Here is an 18741-nt window from a genome sequence, read left to right on the forward strand (position 1 = left end):
GTGATGAGTTCAGGGTTTATGACATAGTATTTACATTACAGACATTTACACTTCATGAATGTAAATCCTTGTTGTCAGTTGTCTGACAGTTCAGTTGTATGAGCATACCTGACACAGTGTAATGAGTTTATATTTTATCTTTTACCTGTGGTAAAAAGCATTATTTACAACCAATAATCCCACATTTTAGTATCGAAATCCATATGGAATCACTACATTTTAAAAATATTATAGTGATATATATAGCAAATATAATACAGGTGCTAACACACATTAACATCAGACATTCATGGATTCTGTATATAATGATTTGTTGCAATGTCATTGTAATGGTCTCAGCATGTGTTTATGATGAAGCATTATAATTTATCTGACAGACCTGGATACGTTTTTTGACATGATTTGTTCATGTCCATGCCATTGTTTTATTAAAGCCTTATTAAGTAATTGCAGCTCTTGTCTTTTTTAACAGCTTTAAGACAGGAACTACTTTTTATTATAACTTGACTTCAATTGACTATTTTTGATATGATATCAGTTTATTAAGTTATAGTGGCTAGTGCATGAACAAGATATATGTCTCAAATTTATTTGAATTCTGTGTCCTGTTTGGAGCGACAACTCATGAGAAAAATGTAGTTGTGTGATGCTTGACCCTCTTCACCAGCTGTATTTTGGGCAGTTAGTTCACCATGAACTTGAGTGAGCTTGCATGCTGGGACTGTCGGCCTTTTGTGGAGATTGTTGAGGACTGGCTACTTAAAACAATCAGCTGAAAGCTGCAAGGAGCTGCAGGCTGTGGTGTTGATTCTCTGTGGGATCAATTTTACCAACAGCATTTTTGTATTATAAGGAATCATTTGATTTTGATTTGTTGATGTCACAACTATCGTGTAGTGGACTTTAAAGCTGTGACTAGTTGAAAAGGAAGGATAGGAAGGAAAAAGTGAGACCACGGCACTTGTGAGGATGCAGAAATCAGTTTGGTTTCAGTGAATTCTTCTCATAAATCGGTGGTCTTTTTCTAAGAAGCTTCATGCTCAACAGTGATTTATTGCCAAAAACATATTATGATATTATAATTATGAATGTGAAATATTAAAAAAGAATAATGTAAAAAATGTTAAATTAGAACAATAAAGTAGCAGTGTAACATATTTTTGTTTTCAGTGATTGTTGTGTCTCTCATGATAATTACTACCTGGGGTTCAATGTTACACATCTTTTTTCAGTAATATATCACTGAAAGTATGTGAGCTTAAACATGCAGAATGTATTTTAGAAACCTGAGTAGTTTCAGAGAGTATCTCTTGTTCTTTGTGCAGCTTGGGCTACACTGGGAAAAGAGAATTGAGTTCCAAACCAGCTCCTTTACACAAAGCAGCCAAGCATCAGGAAAACACAAGGTTCACTCTGATTCGAGCTGGTGTCATGTTCACCTGCACGCGTACACACACACACACACACACACACACACACACACACACACACACATACACATGGGAAGCAGTCCCCCGTAACACTCAAGCGAGTCACCCTGAACTATCTGAACGATCAGACAGAAAGCGAAAAAGATTCCTAAATGGGCCAGAGGCAAGAAAGGATCACCTCCTAAGACATTTTTCACGTGCTTATCCAAACACAGACACATACACACGCACACACCCCTGCCGGCCTGCGTCTTTACTTTGGACACTTAGGGTGTAGAAAAAGAAACGGTGTGTGGCCAAATGGCTGTTGGCAGCTCAGCTTGAGAAGACACATTTTAAGATGCTATCTTCATGAAAGGAAGGATTATGTGTGTTACTGTGAGTGTTTGTCTATGTGTGTGTGTGTGTGTGTGTGTGTGTGAGAGAGTGTGAGTGTGAGTGTGTGTGTGTGTGTGTGTGTGTGTGTGTGTCTCTCTCAAGAGGCCCACGGTCTTTGAACATCTGTAAACATTGTGTGTATGTGTGTGTGTGTGTGTGTGTGTTGAATGTGACCTTTTCTTTAACTCTCTCTGTCTTGGTCTCTATAGGCATCATCTCATATACAGAGTACCTGTTCCTGCTCTGCATCCTGACAAGTGAGTCAATTCAGTCTCTCCACACATCCTCCTGTCACTTCACCTTATCTTCTACTTTATTATTCTATCTCTCTCACTCTTTACTCTGCTTTCTCAATATTGCTCTCTCGCCAGCAGTATTCTGCGCCTATTTTGGGAGTTAGCCAAGACTATAGTAAGGCCCACCCAGAACTCAACAAGAAGCAATTATGACACAAATCTGGTGGTTTTCCCCTTTCCCCTTGGGGTAAGATAAACACCGAGAGACAGAAAGAATAAGAAAAAAGATAGTGTTACTTACAACCTATTCAAAGTATTTACATAGGCAGGAGTGTTGGACATGTTACTCAAAAAAACCCCTCACTGCTTACTTACTACTGTGGTTGGAATTATTTTATATATTAAAATATTTCCGATACACCTTAAAAATGGTCGACTGTGTCTGTGCTTGTCCACAAAAGGAAGTGTAGTCTTTTTATTCTTTCCTGTTAATGATCATGATTGAAGTGTTATGTTATTGCCCACATTTAACTGAAATAAATGATAGCCACATAAATATCTCACCTATAAAAAGTCAGATTTACAGGAGTTTTGCATCCACTTAATGTGTCCACATCAAACAAGAACCACCAGTCATGCCTAAAAACTATTCAGGAAGATGAAGAGTAGGTTTTATTTGAGAAAAAAAAATACATTGTAGGCTTAACCATTTAAAAAAATTCAGTTAGTAATTGCACAAACTAAACCATCTGCATTAGATTAAATAACAATATCAAATTTGACATGTATGCTGTCTTGTCCTTTCTTACACAGGTTACTGTATATAGATTTATCCACCTGCCCCTTCTTCCTCTTCCCTATATGTCACTTCTTACTGTGCTATTTCTGGATTTAAAATTGCCTTTAACGCACACACATGCACACTCACCCTATGCGCTCTCTTCTCTGTTCTCTAGAGCCTCATGCTGGCTTTAAGATTGCTTTCAATATGTTTGATGCCGACGGCAACCAGATGGTGGACAAGAGGGAGTTCATGGTGGTGAGTCGTAAATACTGAGAGAAAATCCATCCATTCTGGACAGAATTAACATACCATCATTAATATCATCTTTTACCCCCGACAGAGAAGTGTTGGTTACATTATTAAATGTCAGAGTGACAATCAGAGTGACGTGACGATGACGATGATACAGAAAGAAGGAGCTGAGATCCCACAAAACCCAACATACATTTACTGTAATACACAAAGTTTTGCATTATCATCATATAATAAATAGATGGTGTAATTCTGAATATGATAATAAGAGGGGCAGTTTTTACTAGACTTAACTAAGCATGTAATGACACCATATATGATACCAAATTAAATTGAGTTTCAGTTTAGTTTGTCTCTCTAGCAAGCTCACCAATTCTTGCTTTTTTGACTAGTTGTGTAGTTAGCTACAAACATTCCAGTTCAATGTTAAACCAAATCTGACCTGTAAACATAACACGGTCCAGCATATAAATCATATCTGGTTTCATGTGAATTGACTTAATTACAAAAACAGGGACACCACACATGTTTTATCCACCTTAAATCCCCACTGCTTTAAGCTGAAGCTGCTTTTTTACTTAACTTACATAGATACATAAACTTAAGTCAATGTAGAAAACCAACACTCTGTTGATCATGTTGTCAAAAGACCTAAAGTATACTTGAATCACATCATAGACCAACATGAAAGAGTGACTGACTCAGGATGAGCTCAGAGCTTTGAATCTGACTTTGATTAGTGAATGAGATCTTCATTCTTTCTTTTATCACAGCTTCAGGAGATCTTCCGGAAGAAAAATGAGAAGAAAGGGAGGAAAGGGGATGCTGATAAGTCAGCGCAGTTGGTAAGATAGTTGGTAACAGAGAACAAAAGTTGTGTGTGTGTGTGTGTGTGTGTGTGTGTGTGTGTGTGTGTGTGTGTGAGGATGGATACATTAGGATGGACGAAAAAATCAATTATTTTACCATTTACTCTGATTGCAACCAACAGTGCAACAACCTGGAGTTATCAGTCGTAGACATGGACTTCAGTAATGCCGCTATCATCAGTGGAGTGCTTGAGATTAAAGATCCAAAATGTATTTGTGTTATTGAGACAAACATAACTAATTCACAGTGAACTTCATATTAGGACAGTGAACCATAAACAGGGCTGTGAAGTTTTTCTTCGAATGTAATTTTAATACATCCACGAGTGTAACGTGACACAACATATGTTTCATTTGTAAAGTTGCTTAAAGTGCAAGATGAGTGCTGTGTCAAACTGATTAGATTAGATTAGACAGCTTTATTATTCCCCAATGGGGAAACTCATTTGAACCACATTAACTCCTACAGACAACAAACAATATAAACTTTGCATTCACAGTACAGGATGAATAAAAACACCATAAAAATCCATTTGAGACATAATTAACCGCTGAAAGTTGCTATGGATCTAGACCACATCCAAAAGCTGATGTATCGGAAATGATACTTCATCATCCAAGTAAATTACAGTCAGCATTTAAAGGTATTACAGTAACTAAACCCGTCATATAAACAAGTGCATGCTGCCTTACAGGAACTGTTTTTACAATGTGGTATCTCCTCTGTTTTTTAAGTGTTACAATTTTATCCCTACTGTGTACTTGTTAATCTGGATACATTCTTAAAAGAGTTTGTCCTTTTCAACACTTGTGTGATTAAATGTTTCGGAACAACATCTTGCTTTTACTACTGTTAATGTTTCATTTATGTGTTTTATGTTTGTATCTGCAGGCTTGATGACTGTTTTTGTGGTTTGATAACTACGTAATAATCCATCAAGCCTACACTTGTCTGGGCCGGGTCAATATTAACCAATCATAGATATATCAAGAAGTTGGACTATTACTAGCAAGACATGTCAGTACAGAAGTTATGGTTGAAACAGTTGTTCCACCAGAGAATTTATTTCCTCATATTACCAATTTTTTTGCCACAATTTTTAAATAAAAAAGTAAAATCAGAGGGGCTTGCATATGTAAAACTATGCAGATATATCATTATCAAAATTTTGAATCTCTCAAATATTGGGATACATCAACTTCAAAATGTCAGTATAGGCTGGGCTTTATTTAGAATTGTAAGTAAATCACTAATTCTTCGGGAGTTTTTTAGGTAACAGTACATTTAAAGCAACTTCCTGATTACTAGCTGAACAATATTAACGGAAGAAGGCTGATAACCTGGCAAATCAGAATGTATTTTAACTTCTGCATGATAACATATTACTGGTTTTTAAAGCTGTAATGAACTAACATATAAACCATTAAGTCACTATAGTCCCAATTTACATGTACATCTCAGAGTAAAGTGATACAGTTTAGATTACAAGATACCATCAATTTGAAATAAGATAAAATACATTTTTAAATAAATTATTACACTGACAAATTATCTTTGGCTGCAAAAAACAAAACAAATATCAGAATGTTGTAATGCAAAATGTGTGTTCTTCTAAAATGTAATCATAGATGTGTTGAAAATGAGATATCCTTGTACAGAGTGTATCCACAGCCTCTTTCATGGCATGTACTAACATGTCTTTTACCTTCTCTCCTCCCTCCTCTCTGACTGCATGCTCTGTCCTCTTCTTTCTCTTCTTCATGTCTCTCTCTGTGTGTCAGAGTATGCAGCTGTATGGATATCAGGTTGCCCCCATGAACAGCGTATGTATCCAAAAATCATAACCCCTCAGTCCCCTTTTTGCTCTTTAGATGGTCAAAGAAATGGATAGAAGGGTGAACAGAGAACTAGGTGACAGCTGGGTTACAAATAATGAATTTGAAAATATGGCCTTAAATTTGACAATGTTATAAGAGCAGTGATGAAGACTTTAATATGAGCGGGACAACAGGTTAAGCAGTCATGGTAGATAAACAATTCAGAATGGACATTTTCTGCTTAGTGTGTGTTTCACAATATTGGGAACTGTAATTAAAGAAATAGGTTGATTTTTTTCCTAAATATGTTTATTAGCTTTCTTGCCGACAGTCAGGTGAGACACCACTCTTATGTTTTATATGGTAAACCTGTGGCTGCAGCCAGCAGTTAGCTTAGCTTAGCTACAGCTACAGCTAGCATGGATCTGGCCAACAATAACAAAATCTGTTTACATGTACCTCTAAAGCACATCAGTTAACACATTATATCTAGTTTGTTTAATTTGTACAAAGAACAAAGTGTATAAATGTCAAGTTGTTCTCCAGGGCTATTTGTATGCCAGGAGCAATGACTTTTTGGAGTCTCTGCTCCGGTTTCCTGGAAAGCTTACGGTGACAAAACTCCAGGAAACCATTGTACCTGATGAAAAAGTGCCTTTCTGAACTTTGTACAGAGCACAGTTAGCTGTATCCCAGTGTTTCCAGTCTTCATGTTAAGCTAAACTAACCATTCCCTGGTTCTAGGTTTATTTTTATGGACTGACAGGCTGGTCTTCTATTGTAAGTCTTGGCAAGAAAGCAAATAAGCATATTTCCCCAAATGCCTTCCTATTACTTTAATTTCCCCTTTTATATGTTGCAGTTCACATAAAAAGATAATGTTGTCTCTGATAATTACAATTAAATGGTTGAGAAATAGAGGAGATAGAGCAATAACAAATCTCCAAACCATAAGTCTCATGATCTAACATGTTTCATAGCCTGCTGGGTGGCTGGTTTATCACACAAACTTCACTTCACCTTAGTTTGAACTAATTCAGTATTTGGTTCAGACTATTTCCCTTCATTCTGGGGACTCTATTTAATTCCCCCGTCAACCACTTTTATGTGTTGACCTGGACTTTGAAAAAGCCTTCATGCTGACCCAGTCCACCTGATCCTCTGTTGTCAGTAAAATGTGCTCAGTAGTAGGCTGCTTGAAAGGGTGGATGAACAGATAAATGGATGGATGGATGGAAAGAAAAAGAGCAGCAGAGAAAGACTGTTCAAGACAGTGTCCATCTGCCATCTCAGCTGAGTGATTGATCGAGGGATGATGGCAGAGGGTGGGCTGAATGGAGAAAGGGATGACAGAAGAGGAGTAATAGATTTAAGGGGTCAGGCGAGATGAACTCTCACAAAAAGAGACTGATGTGATTTAAAATGACTTGAGACACTCTAAAGCTGGAAACACAATCAGCCACTGTCCATTTTAGACTGTTTTAGGACATGTGCTGTTTGTTTAGTCATTTGGGTTTGTTCCTGTTGTGGATTTTTATTGAAGGATACAGACAGGAAAGTGCCTCTATTGTCTGAGCAGATTCACATTTCCATCATAAAGAAAGCAGAAAAAGTTTGTATTAATAGGTGAAATAGGTTACATCTGTTGGCTGACATCCAACATTAAACTGACCACCATTTTATTATTTTATGTAAGAGAAAGATTTATTCATTTTCTCAATTTCTGTTAAACACCATCCTGTTAATAAGTTATCACATAAAAAAGCATTAAATAACTATCAAATCAAAATTAGCAAGTGATAATGAAATATGTGAGATTTAGACACTTTTAGTGCTCAAATTCCTTATAGCTATTGTTTAGAAGGAAAACATAATAATTTATGAGCTTATATAAAGGAGGGAAAAGGTAAACTCCTTTTAGGATTAAATGATAAACACTGTAGAATTCTGTCCATCCTGAGTTTTGAGTAATGAAGATGTACAATGAGGCAAAAAATATCAGAGGGAGGATTTGCACTGCCTGGTAACTAAAGGCAACATCCATCTATTTAGACTATGAGCTTTCATTCTCTCTCTCTCTCTCTCCTCTCTCTCTCTCTCTCTCTCCTCTCTCTCTCTCTCTCTCTCTCTCTCTCTCTCTCTCTCTCTCTCTCTCTCTCTCTCTCTCTCTCTCTCTCCCTCTCCCTCTCTCTCGCTCTCTCTCTCTCCCTCCCACACACACTCACACACACACAGTCCTTGTCCTGTCAGGGTTGTGATGGATAGCTGCGTTGTCACTGTGAAGTTAAGAGCCATGCAGGGTCATGTTAAAATGGCTGCTGCTGCGTTCTCCCTGGAGAGATAGACGAGGTGGGTGGTCAGGAGCTCAGCACCATGGTTGGCTTTAATAAAGGCAGAAAACATTTTCTATAGTGCTCAAAAAGTTCACTTTTTTATAGTGTCAGGGACAGAAATATGCTCGTATGAGTAACACAGGAAAACCTGCTTTTGAGTGGAAGAATGTTTCGCTTCAGAGACCCATTAGATATGATCCATTAGATATAATGCATTGGGTATGCCAGATTTCTATTCTATTTGATTAAAATCTGACTTGTGTGTGATGCTCAGTAAGTGCAAAGGCATGGCAAAGAAAGGCGAGGTTTAGTGCTTTGAATATAGCAGCCTTATATTTTTTAATATAATCTGACCCTTTCTTCTTTCATTCCTGCTGTGTTTGACACTACTTTTATACTCAGTGTTCACTAGAGTAGATGGGGTGAATGAAAACAAACATCACAAATTAATATTAGTACTGTAACTTAAGCTAAATAGTTTTGTTGACAGAAAATTAATTCTTAACATTTTAGGTTTTGTTTCTCTTTCTCCCACTATTTCTTAACACTATTTCATCAACCTAGAGTTAGCAAGTGATTCCCACATCTGTCACTATTCCTCATAATAACCAGCTTGGATAAATCTTGACCTTGTACTCCACAAATATGCTATATGCTACTATATGTGACACTGTTTGTGATTCTATAGTATATGTTTGTACTAAAGTGATCACTGAAAGCTGAAGTTTACTTCCTGAAGTGGTGGAGTTGGAAGTGAACTGACGCTGGCCCTGCTTGACCGCTCCTACAGGTGCTAAAAAAAGACAGTCAGGAGTTTGTGGCGCGGAGTTACTGGGACGTTCTGAGGCGAGGTGCCAGTCAAGTCCTCTTTTCTGACCTGGCGGAGGTACACAGACCCAACTGTCCTCTGTCACTTCATCTCTCCATTTTTCATCCTTCACTCTTTCTCCTCATCTGTTTCCCTCTGTTGGAACTTCCATTCATCCCCATAAGTTTTACACAGCTGCATCAAGCTCGGCCAGAATAAGACCAGAAATGCACAAAGACAGACTGGACTGCTCAATTTTCACATGAACTACATTTTTTAAATTTTTTAAATTTTTAAATTTAAATTATTCATGGCTAAAAAAAACCCAAATGTTTGTTATTATGGGATTGTTATACAAATGATGATCCCTGTAACTCTTTTATTCTGGGTTGGCTTGATACTGATGTACAGCACTTGTCTTTCCTTATTTCTTTCCTAAACATTACTTTAGATCGACCCGCCTATCTCTCCCACTCCCTCACCACATAAATTTAGATCACTCAGTAGCTGCTACACTTCTATCACTCTGTTTTACAAACCACATTAGGGTATAAAAACTACCTTCTCTTCAACCTTCCCTTTCTTCATCTAAAATCATTCCCGTTTGGAGGAGCTCAAACTCCTCACACTGAATACAGTATGATCATGCAATGTAAGCTTTCCTCCTCAGCTTGATGCTTTTCTAAAATTATACATTTGTATGTGAAATCTGAGCCTCCTCCAAATCTTTCCATCATTACCCATTTCATTGTGTCACTCACATATCCCTGTTGAACAAATATAACAAGAACATTTGTCTTTATATTTGTTCTTGTAGTTTATTATTTCTAAAGAATTACATCTATTGTGCTGCTGTGACAGAACTGTCCAATAATGCTAGTTAGATCAAAGATAATGTAACATTTGTATCTTAATAACCTTTTATGTCTCTCAGTTTTATCACCTGCCTTTCGTCATTTGGTCTCTTCATTATGCTTTTGTATGGGTATCTGTGCCTTGTTATCTGTGCCTTGTTGTGGCTAATGTTGTAACTTTGGTGTGAAATCATTCTCAGTTTACACCACAACATGTATAATGCCACTGATTTAATGATAAGAAGGCTTCCTGAAGAGCCAATATAAAAAAACCCTGATAATTATAGCAACACACACTCACCTTGAATCACACAGAATTAATGAGTAATCTTTGTTGGAGCACAGAAATATTTTGCTTCTAAACTTTGAATTGCAAAAGTGTGTACATGTGGAAATGCCTGATTTAAAATATGATATAATGATAAATATTTAAACATAACCTCAAAAACGAATGCTTACGCGATTGGTCATATCACTTATCACACAAATATTGTCTTTTCTAACTTTTCTTTCCAATATGTCTAAAAGATGTGCAAGACAGCGTAAGGGCCATAGAAAAAACAGTTTGAAGGTGCTGGTAATGATTAATAACAGTTAAAATAATGCTAGCAGACTAGCTGCCAGGCTAATGACAGGCTGTGTGCTGTGGTGGCAGCGGAAGCTGAGGTGGAGGTAATGACAGTGGAGCGTAATGGGGCTGACCTTGTATTTACACGGAAGAACCTTTCATGTTTCCCGGGACGTCAGACGGACAGAACACATGAATCAGACAGAGGAAAGGAGGGGTGAAGAAAACAGGGATATTAAAAGTGTGAGGGAAATAAAAAATTGATAAGGTGAAGTGGATTAACAGGCAGGGGACACAGTAGAAGGAAAAATGATTGAACTGAAGGGGCGTAAAAAACCCACTGAATTTTAACTCATCTTTAAGAACACTTGATCAGATAAGTAAAAAACCTGAGGGTGAAGAAAAAAGGAAGAGATAAAATCAGAGAGACAACAAAGAGGTGAGAGAGGCCCAAAGAAGATGCCACAGGTCAGCAGAGAGAACAAATGTCGAGGAACAAAGTGTGAAAAAAGGCTTGGGAAGCACATTCAGGGGAAAAGAAAGAAGCAGGTTGTATTTAGAGAAAGATGTGTTTACTCAACAGATTAGTCACCATTATACCTCTTTGCTTTTGTCTGGCGAAGGAGGGTCTGACTGACAGCTAGAGAAGGAGGGAGGGGAGGAAAGGGCGAATTACCTCTATGTTTGTCAGGTGAAGGAGGTACTGACGGGTAGTATGAGGAGAAAGGAAATCAAAGTAATCAGAGCAGGGGCAGGATGAGAGGGAAAGAAGTGATAGAAGAGAGAAAGAAAAAGAGATAAAACTAGGAGGGAGGCACAAGGGAAAAGAAGAACAGGTCGTGGGAAGAGAGAGGGAGGGCGAGCTGTTTTTACCCTGTAAGGTGTGACTGACTGACTGACAGACAGTCTGACTGACTTGACTAAAGACAGACCATGAGCTCTTACTCTGAGGTATTACTCACAGATGGGGAGGGTGAGGAAGACCGTTTAGTGTTTACATCAATAATTACTGTTTTTACCTTCAGCTTCATGATCAAAGTCTGTTGAAGCTTACACACACACACACACACACACACACACACACACACACACACACACACACACACACACACACACACACACACACACAGACACATAGATGGACAAATACACACATGCATACACCAGGTGTCGGCTCGTGCCCTGTAGGCGTAACCATTACGTTGTCATGGGGATGATGAGCTCACACCAGTGCTGCCACACTTCCAGGAATGACAAGTTTGTTATGATCAGTTTGGCATTACATCTACCTGAGGTTAGACTGATACAGGTTTGTCAATGGCAAATATTTATACCAATATTGTTCAATTCTTGACAGTCTGTGCCACCATTCATCTACTTTTTGACCACAGGCTGAAAAAACCCCACTAAATCTGTGCACTGACTTTTGAGTGATATTCCACCACATCACAATGTTTTTTTCCGGTTAGATATTCAATTTAAAAATAAGTTAAAGTCATATTAGTCTAATGAAAACACTAGTTCTAGTATCATGTTAGAGGTTAACAATACCAGCTATTTTCTTAAGTGCAACATCCAATGTCAAACAGTTATCACACCAGTCCAAAGCATAATTGGATAAAAATGGTTCATGTTTAAAGCTGCACTGATCAATATTTTCATATCAGCAATGTATCAGATAACTGTGTTCTCCTCAGCTCTTCAGTGCATTGTATTGGGTTTATGAACTTCAGCTTTACTGTCTGGTTCAGTCTCAACACTCTCATCAACAGTAGCCAGCAGTTTTCAGTAAGATGTTTAGAACCTGCAATTAGTCATTTTTGGGCCCCTTGGGGGCAACATAAACAAGTACTGAACACAACACCAACTTATCACCTTTTTGATAAGGTGAACTTGTTAGCAAACAGTTTTTCATTTATATATCCAGCAATTATGAAGCAATATAATCATTCATTTGGAGTTGTGTTTCACCACCTGCTGCATAAGTCCATTATTCAATCTTCTTTAGCTCTTTTTCACCATCTATCAACTCCTGAGAGAAAAATCTGGTGTTTTAGTTGCTCATTGCTCCGTTATGTTCACAAGCTAGTCCCTAACTGTGTCTGTTTGCCGTTTGGTGCTGAGCAGGTAGTGCACAGTGGGTTTTTTGGAGCTTTTTCTATGAAAACAGCTGCCTGCTGTGGCTGTAAACAACACTGAGGGACTGCAGATGTATATGAGCTTAAAGCTTACTCTGGTACAATACATCAATTGGCAATATGTATGTGTAATATTGTACCTGGTCACTTTACAAAGAAAAAAAAAGAAACAAAAAAGTTTAAGTTGCGGGCCAGACAGCTGAACAATGAGCTGAAACTTGCTGTAAAGCTCCGTAAAGTCTAGGTTCATCACTACCATTGACAGGTGTCACACATTGTCATTTGAAACATTGTTATTGTAAAAAATATTCATCACCTCTAACATATATCTTTCCATTCACACTAACTCATACATAACATATTTTTTACCACATGAACCCATTAGACAGCAGTCAGATTCCAGAAGAATATCTCAGTGGTATGTGCTGTTTTTTTGTTGTTTCTTTCAAAATATCAACAAAATGATGTTCTTGTTCTAAAAGCAAAACAGCAACATAAAGTTTGATATTAGAAAAAAGACCAGGAGAGAAATCTGGATAGGACGGAAAAGAGGCAGAGACACACCATCTGGATGCTGTCTAGATCACTCATGTGTCATAAAGACTTAAGTAATGTGTCAGTTATAAGATAAAAGAGCAAAAAATATTTTTGTCCTGTCTGTCCGTAATCAGAGGCTTAATGAAAAGACCTTTAAAAAAGCGAGACAGAGAAAACAAGACAATGAAATGATAAGTCTTTAATTGTTTCAGTTTGTCAGTGTTTAAATGAAGCAAATCTTCTTTTGTCCCTAATCAGAGACTGAGAAACCAGACTGCAAAATGAATCACAAACAGACCAAAAGTTGAGAGTCACTCATGTTACATTGTGTGTGGTCTTAAAACAGGATTTTCTTTTAATGTTCATTTCCCAGAAAAAATTTTTTTAATCCTGTGAGTTGCCAATCTGCATCCATTACAGCAGGATCTACTAGAGGGCATTTTGTTTGGACTTTGATTAGATAAACCACTGCATCTGACTGGAGAGCATATGAATAATGTGCATTGGTTGCTGTAAGTGCCCAAAATTGGGAGTAATCTGATTTTGCACCATTTTTCAACAGAATTTTTATACAATAGACTTTTACCAGTCAACCTTTACCTTTACTACTCAGCTATCCCAGAGGTTCCCAACCTGAGACTCAGGATCCCTCAACAAGATCACGAGAAGGGAAGTTTGGAAAGAAAACAGAAAAACATTTTTGTGCCCCATAAAATAATGTTTATTTTTAGGAAATCTATCTTCGCTTTGTCTCGTAAATTAAGGTAGAATTTGACCTCTTCAGGCCTCTAGAAAATGATTAAATTAAATGATCAGAATAGATAAAAATCACTCTGTTTTAAGGCTCACAGTTCATAGAAATATGTAAACTTTGATGAAAGCTCTTGAGTTAACATAACGTCTTTGACAAGTCAAAAAGTTCAGACCATTAATCTATTCTATTATTTACTTTACATTTTAAAATAATATGATATTTTGGCAGCATAACACAGTAGGTAACTTCACTTTTGTTGTGTAACTTACCTTTGAAACGTAACTTGAACGTTGAACAGCGCTGACTTCCTTCTTCCCTGAATCGATATGCTAAGTTTTCTTTCCATCATTATCACATTTGTTTGCTCATTTTTTGATAAACCTATTAAACACTGTGTCACACCAAACAAGCACAACAAAAACTACAACACCTTGACTTGAGCAAACATCACCTTTTCTATTTTTAAAATCTGTGTCATCTTGTTTGACATTTTCTTCATGACCCGCATTGGATTTTAGGATTTTACCCTTGAGGTAGAACCACAAATAGCATCGTGCTGATGATGATAATTATGATAATTGCTCCTCCTCCTTAAAGGGACATGAGATTTCACCCGATCTGATGTCTGCATATACCTATAGCATGGCCATGGATTGGAAAGGGGTTGGGGATTGACTTGGGCGTGGGGGGCATGGCAGTGAGAGAGAGAAAAAAGAAAAAAAGATGAGCTTTTGACATCCTCTCTTTCTGTCCTGGCGCTGGCTGAGCTTTTCTGCTCAAAAGAACACTCACCTTTTTCTGAAATAGACATGTACGTACACATACTCATGCAGGTGATGAAATATCTACAATTATGCGCAGTTCTCTCAAAAGCACACCAAACCTATCCAAGTTACCCCAGAGAGTTTTTGTAAGGGATTAAATATGTGTTAACCAACAGATTACAGCACAAGAGAACAAACAGCACAAAGCCTGTTAAATGGGATGACTGAGCGAAGACACGCTTGCAAACACTTGAGGCAAGATAACATAAAAGGATATATAAACAAGAAGCATAGAACAAAAGAAAGAAACACCACAAACTGGCAAAGGTGACACCCAACATTCTCGCCCGTTGACGGAAAAAGGTGGAATCGTCTCACGTTCTCTGCATTCATGCTCATGTGGGTTTTGTCTACTGCTGCTATTTGTTATTAGATATTCTGTTGGGGCGTGTCAATGTGGCATTTGCAGAGAAATGCATGGGATGTGGTGGCTTTAATGTGTCTGTGTATGTTCGCCAGCTTAACGTCGTGTATTTGTCTGTGACGTCCTCAGTTGGCCTTCCACAAGGCTTCTCACCGTCCTGGTTTTCTCTCACCTCTTCTGTTTGTCAACTGTTCTTTCCTTCTTTGTCTACCAATCTCCCCCACATCCCCAGCGGAAGAAATAGGCATGAGTCTGTTTTTGTGTTTTTCTCTGTAATGCTACTTAAGCACTTCTCATGTGTTCCCCAGTCTTTGTTGGTCTGTGTTTCATGGTGCTACAGCAATACTACTCGCCAGTCTGGGCCGCATGAAGAGATAGTTGAGCTTCACACTAAAGTAATCAGTGTTAGGGCTACAGAATATCTCTCATTTTGTGTCCCTGCTTCGCTTTCAAGAGCCAATGATAAGGAAGATCTTTGCTGTCAGGTCACTGGATGCCAAATATATAAAGTTCTTTCCTCGTGCAGTCCTCATAAAAACACATCTTTACAGTTCAGTTTCATTCAGATTTAAAAACTGAATCTAATTTTATTTCAGTACTTTTTCATGATGGCCAAATCAAAGTTGTTCCATCCATTTTTTCAGCAAATATCTTCTTGAATGCTTTGACAAAGAAATGTTTCCTTTATGTCTAAATTGTGTCTTCATAACTCAAATGAACACCTATCCAACCTGAGAGATTTAACTTCAACTTAATTGCTGCCTAGACTGGTGCGTTGATGTCATGATGGCCGCTGACTGTTTGTCTGAGCTGATTGGTATTGGTATGTTTGATTGACAGTTTGTTGTTGCTCATCCAATGCACGTTTTGCACACGTGCAACTGAAACTTGCTTCCTGCTAGCCTGGCACCACGGTGGCCATGTTGGATTGATGATGGACTCCTGCCCACTGCTTCTCCTCCAACCAAAATGACATGTACTGATGAGTAACTCATTGATTTTCTCTCTTATCCCCCTCATGACTCCCTGTCTGATGATTCATAGCGAGCAGATGAGAGTATAACGATTGACACCACCCTGTTGGTCCATTTCTTTGGAAAGAAAGGGAAGGCTGAGCTTACCTTTGATGACTTCTACAGGTACTAAAATACTCAGTGAAGAGCACAAAATGTTTGCTAATGCTGCGAACAAAATAAACCAAAACTCAAAATACTAACATGCTTCTTATGAGCAAACTTTAAGTTAAATCTCTTTGTCCTTCTTTCTCTCCTTTTCTGTTCTTCAGGTTTATGGATAACCTTCAGACTGAGGTGTTGGAAATTGAGTTTCTGACCTATTCTAAAGGAATGACAACTATCAGTGAAGAAGACTTTGCCAAAATCCTGTTGCGCTTCACCAACGTGGAGAACATCAGCGCCTACCTGGAGAACGTCCGACAGTGTATACCTGATGAGAAGGTACAGCACTTGCATGAGCACAGTTTTTTGATGGCAGAGGAATGTGTGGACATAAATGTAATGAAGGAATAGTAATACACAAAAAAGTCAAGACATGTATTTTGCTTCATTTTTGAATAATATTTTGGGTGACATGCTTTCCCCTTAGCTTTAGCTCCTTTTTAGCTGTAGCACTGCACTGAGGTTTTGCACTGAGGTCCCTCCTGTCTGTTTTTCCCATTTTCTAATGGCTCCCAGGTCAACCCCAGTGCAACATGATTAATGCAGCCAGTATTACTTATTAAGTAAGCCTAAGCTGTGATATTTCCTCTTTACAGAACTTATTTAATGAATGTTTTAAAAGTCTTTTCCTCAACCGGTATTCAGAGTTGAGCAGCAGAAAAATAGGGTTTTTTTGTGCACCGATGCTCTCTAGACATGCACAAAGCACATCAAAACAGTCCCGGTTCAGACTGGGCTCTTTTATATCTGTAGTGACATCTGATGTGATGCAAAATATTGCACCACAGTATTTTTCGACATGCCTAATAATTAAACTCAATAGTGTGCATAGGTCATCTACCACATATTTTTTGTGTGGAAGAGTAAAGTGATCCATCAAGGACATTTGCCTTTAATTAGATAACTGTGACGTAAGACGTCATAACCATCATATTGGATGTTCTTCCATCTTTGTAGATTTAACAGAAATGTAAAGATGTAGCTTCAATAGGTCACTGTTATCAGAAGTATTAACAACAAGAGCTATCAAACATTATAGTAACATGATAGTGTATGCTGTAGTTGTATGCTTTAGCATTAATGCATTTACCATTTAATCTTACTTGACACTCATTTAGATGCATGCAGGGATTTTTAATGGGTACCATAAAGACTGAGAAGTCATAACAGGGTCAAACACGCTCCTCTTGTACTTTGGACATTCAGTGAATTAAAGTATGCGAATGAATGCAATATATGTGAAAAAAACATGCAAAGTTACCAAATGGTAATAAACACTGGATCTTTTGGATTGTTGATTTTTCTTTAGATGACAAAAATACCTCTTCAAATCCATACATCTGTTTGATTTATTCCTCCTCTACAAGTACTCCCGCCTTCCAGCCATCTACAGCGTCCGTAATTTCCCACCACTGTCTCTGCCTGAGGCTGTTGTGGCTCTCCACACTTCAGCGCTCTACTGCTTCACTTAAACACACACACACACACACACACACACACACACACACACACACACACACACACACACACACACACACACACACACACACACACACACACACACACACACACACACATACACTTTTAGCTCTATCTATCTATCTATCTATCTATCTATCTATCTATCTATCTATCTATCTATCTATCTATCTATCTATCTGTCTGTCTGTCTGTCTGTCTGTCTGTCTGTCTGTCTGTCTGTCTGTCTGTCTGTCTGTCTGTCTGTCTGTCTGTCTGTCTGTCTGTCTGTCTGTCTGTCTGTCTGTCTTATCTGTAGTCCTTATACAACCCAGTTCTGTTTCTGTCCTTCCCTTTTTCCTTTTCATGCTGTGGAAGAAGCAGGAGGTTGGTCTCTGCCTCATACAATGCATCTAACCTGCAGTTTCAATCTGTCAGTGTGTCACACTATTCCAGTTAGCACGCCATCCTTTCTTTCTCCACATTAGGGTCAGTGAGGTTAGCACACACAGATAAACGACTAAATAGCAAGTTAGTTATTTTTGTATTTATCTGTGTATTTTAACCTGTTTTTTCTGTGTCTCTTATTTATCTATTTATCATAAGTCTGTCCTTGATTCAAAGCAAAGAGCATGTGGTAGTTTTGCATAAACAAAAGAAGCTCACGTGAGTTTTTGTCATTAATTTCATTCTAAGCATATGTAAAGCTTATATAAATAAAATCATCCTTGGGTCATATCGTCACATCTACAATGTACAACCAACTGCCATTTGAACAGCCAGCTAAATGTTGAATGGCTTCAGCATTGTTAGCTACTGTATGCAGCTACCTTATGGTTGTAAAACACTGCAAGAAGGCTGCTGTTTCTATTTTTAATTTCACGCACACAGTCCTGTCATTAATGACCTCTTATGTCATTAATAGACCTATTTCATGAAGTCTATCTGTTAGTGGTTTAGTAGTATGGTTGTTTTTTTCTTTTTGGTTAATTCATATTTCAGATCACTGAGCTGATTCGCCTCAATGAATGTTGTATGCTCGTCTGTCAAGGTGACATTGGATGGCAGTTTGTGCTAAAACACTCATTACTCTTGTTTAGCAGCTTCTGTTTCTCCTGACAACGACATTTTCATCAATACTTCCCCTTTTAGTCATTT

At 38.0% G+C, this 18741-nt stretch overlaps 1 protein-coding gene across 2 annotated transcripts in view; it reads left to right on the forward strand.

Moving 5' to 3' along the window:
- The window catches only part of LOC133990336 (calcium uptake protein 3, mitochondrial-like), a 31047-nt gene that overhangs the window by 10366 nt on the left and 1940 nt on the right, over window positions 1-18741 (forward strand). The window contains exons 5-11 of one of the 2 annotated variants that reach the window (XM_062428621.1): window positions 2018-2065; window positions 3001-3083; window positions 3854-3925; window positions 5732-5773; window positions 8891-8986; window positions 15992-16086; window positions 16233-16404. In XM_062428621.1, the coding sequence (XP_062284605.1) occupies window positions 2018-2065; window positions 3001-3083; window positions 3854-3925; window positions 5732-5773; window positions 8891-8986; window positions 15992-16086; window positions 16233-16404 (608 nt within the window). The remainder of the gene's footprint in view (window positions 1-2017; window positions 2066-3000; window positions 3084-3853; window positions 3926-5731; window positions 5774-8890; window positions 8987-15991; window positions 16087-16232; window positions 16405-18741) is intronic. The other variant, XM_062428629.1, reaches the window with a different exon arrangement.

This window comes from Scomber scombrus, chromosome 2, assembly GCF_963691925.1.
Source record: "Scomber scombrus chromosome 2, fScoSco1.1, whole genome shotgun sequence".
Lineage (NCBI taxonomy): Eukaryota > Metazoa > Chordata > Actinopteri > Scombriformes > Scombridae > Scomber > Scomber scombrus.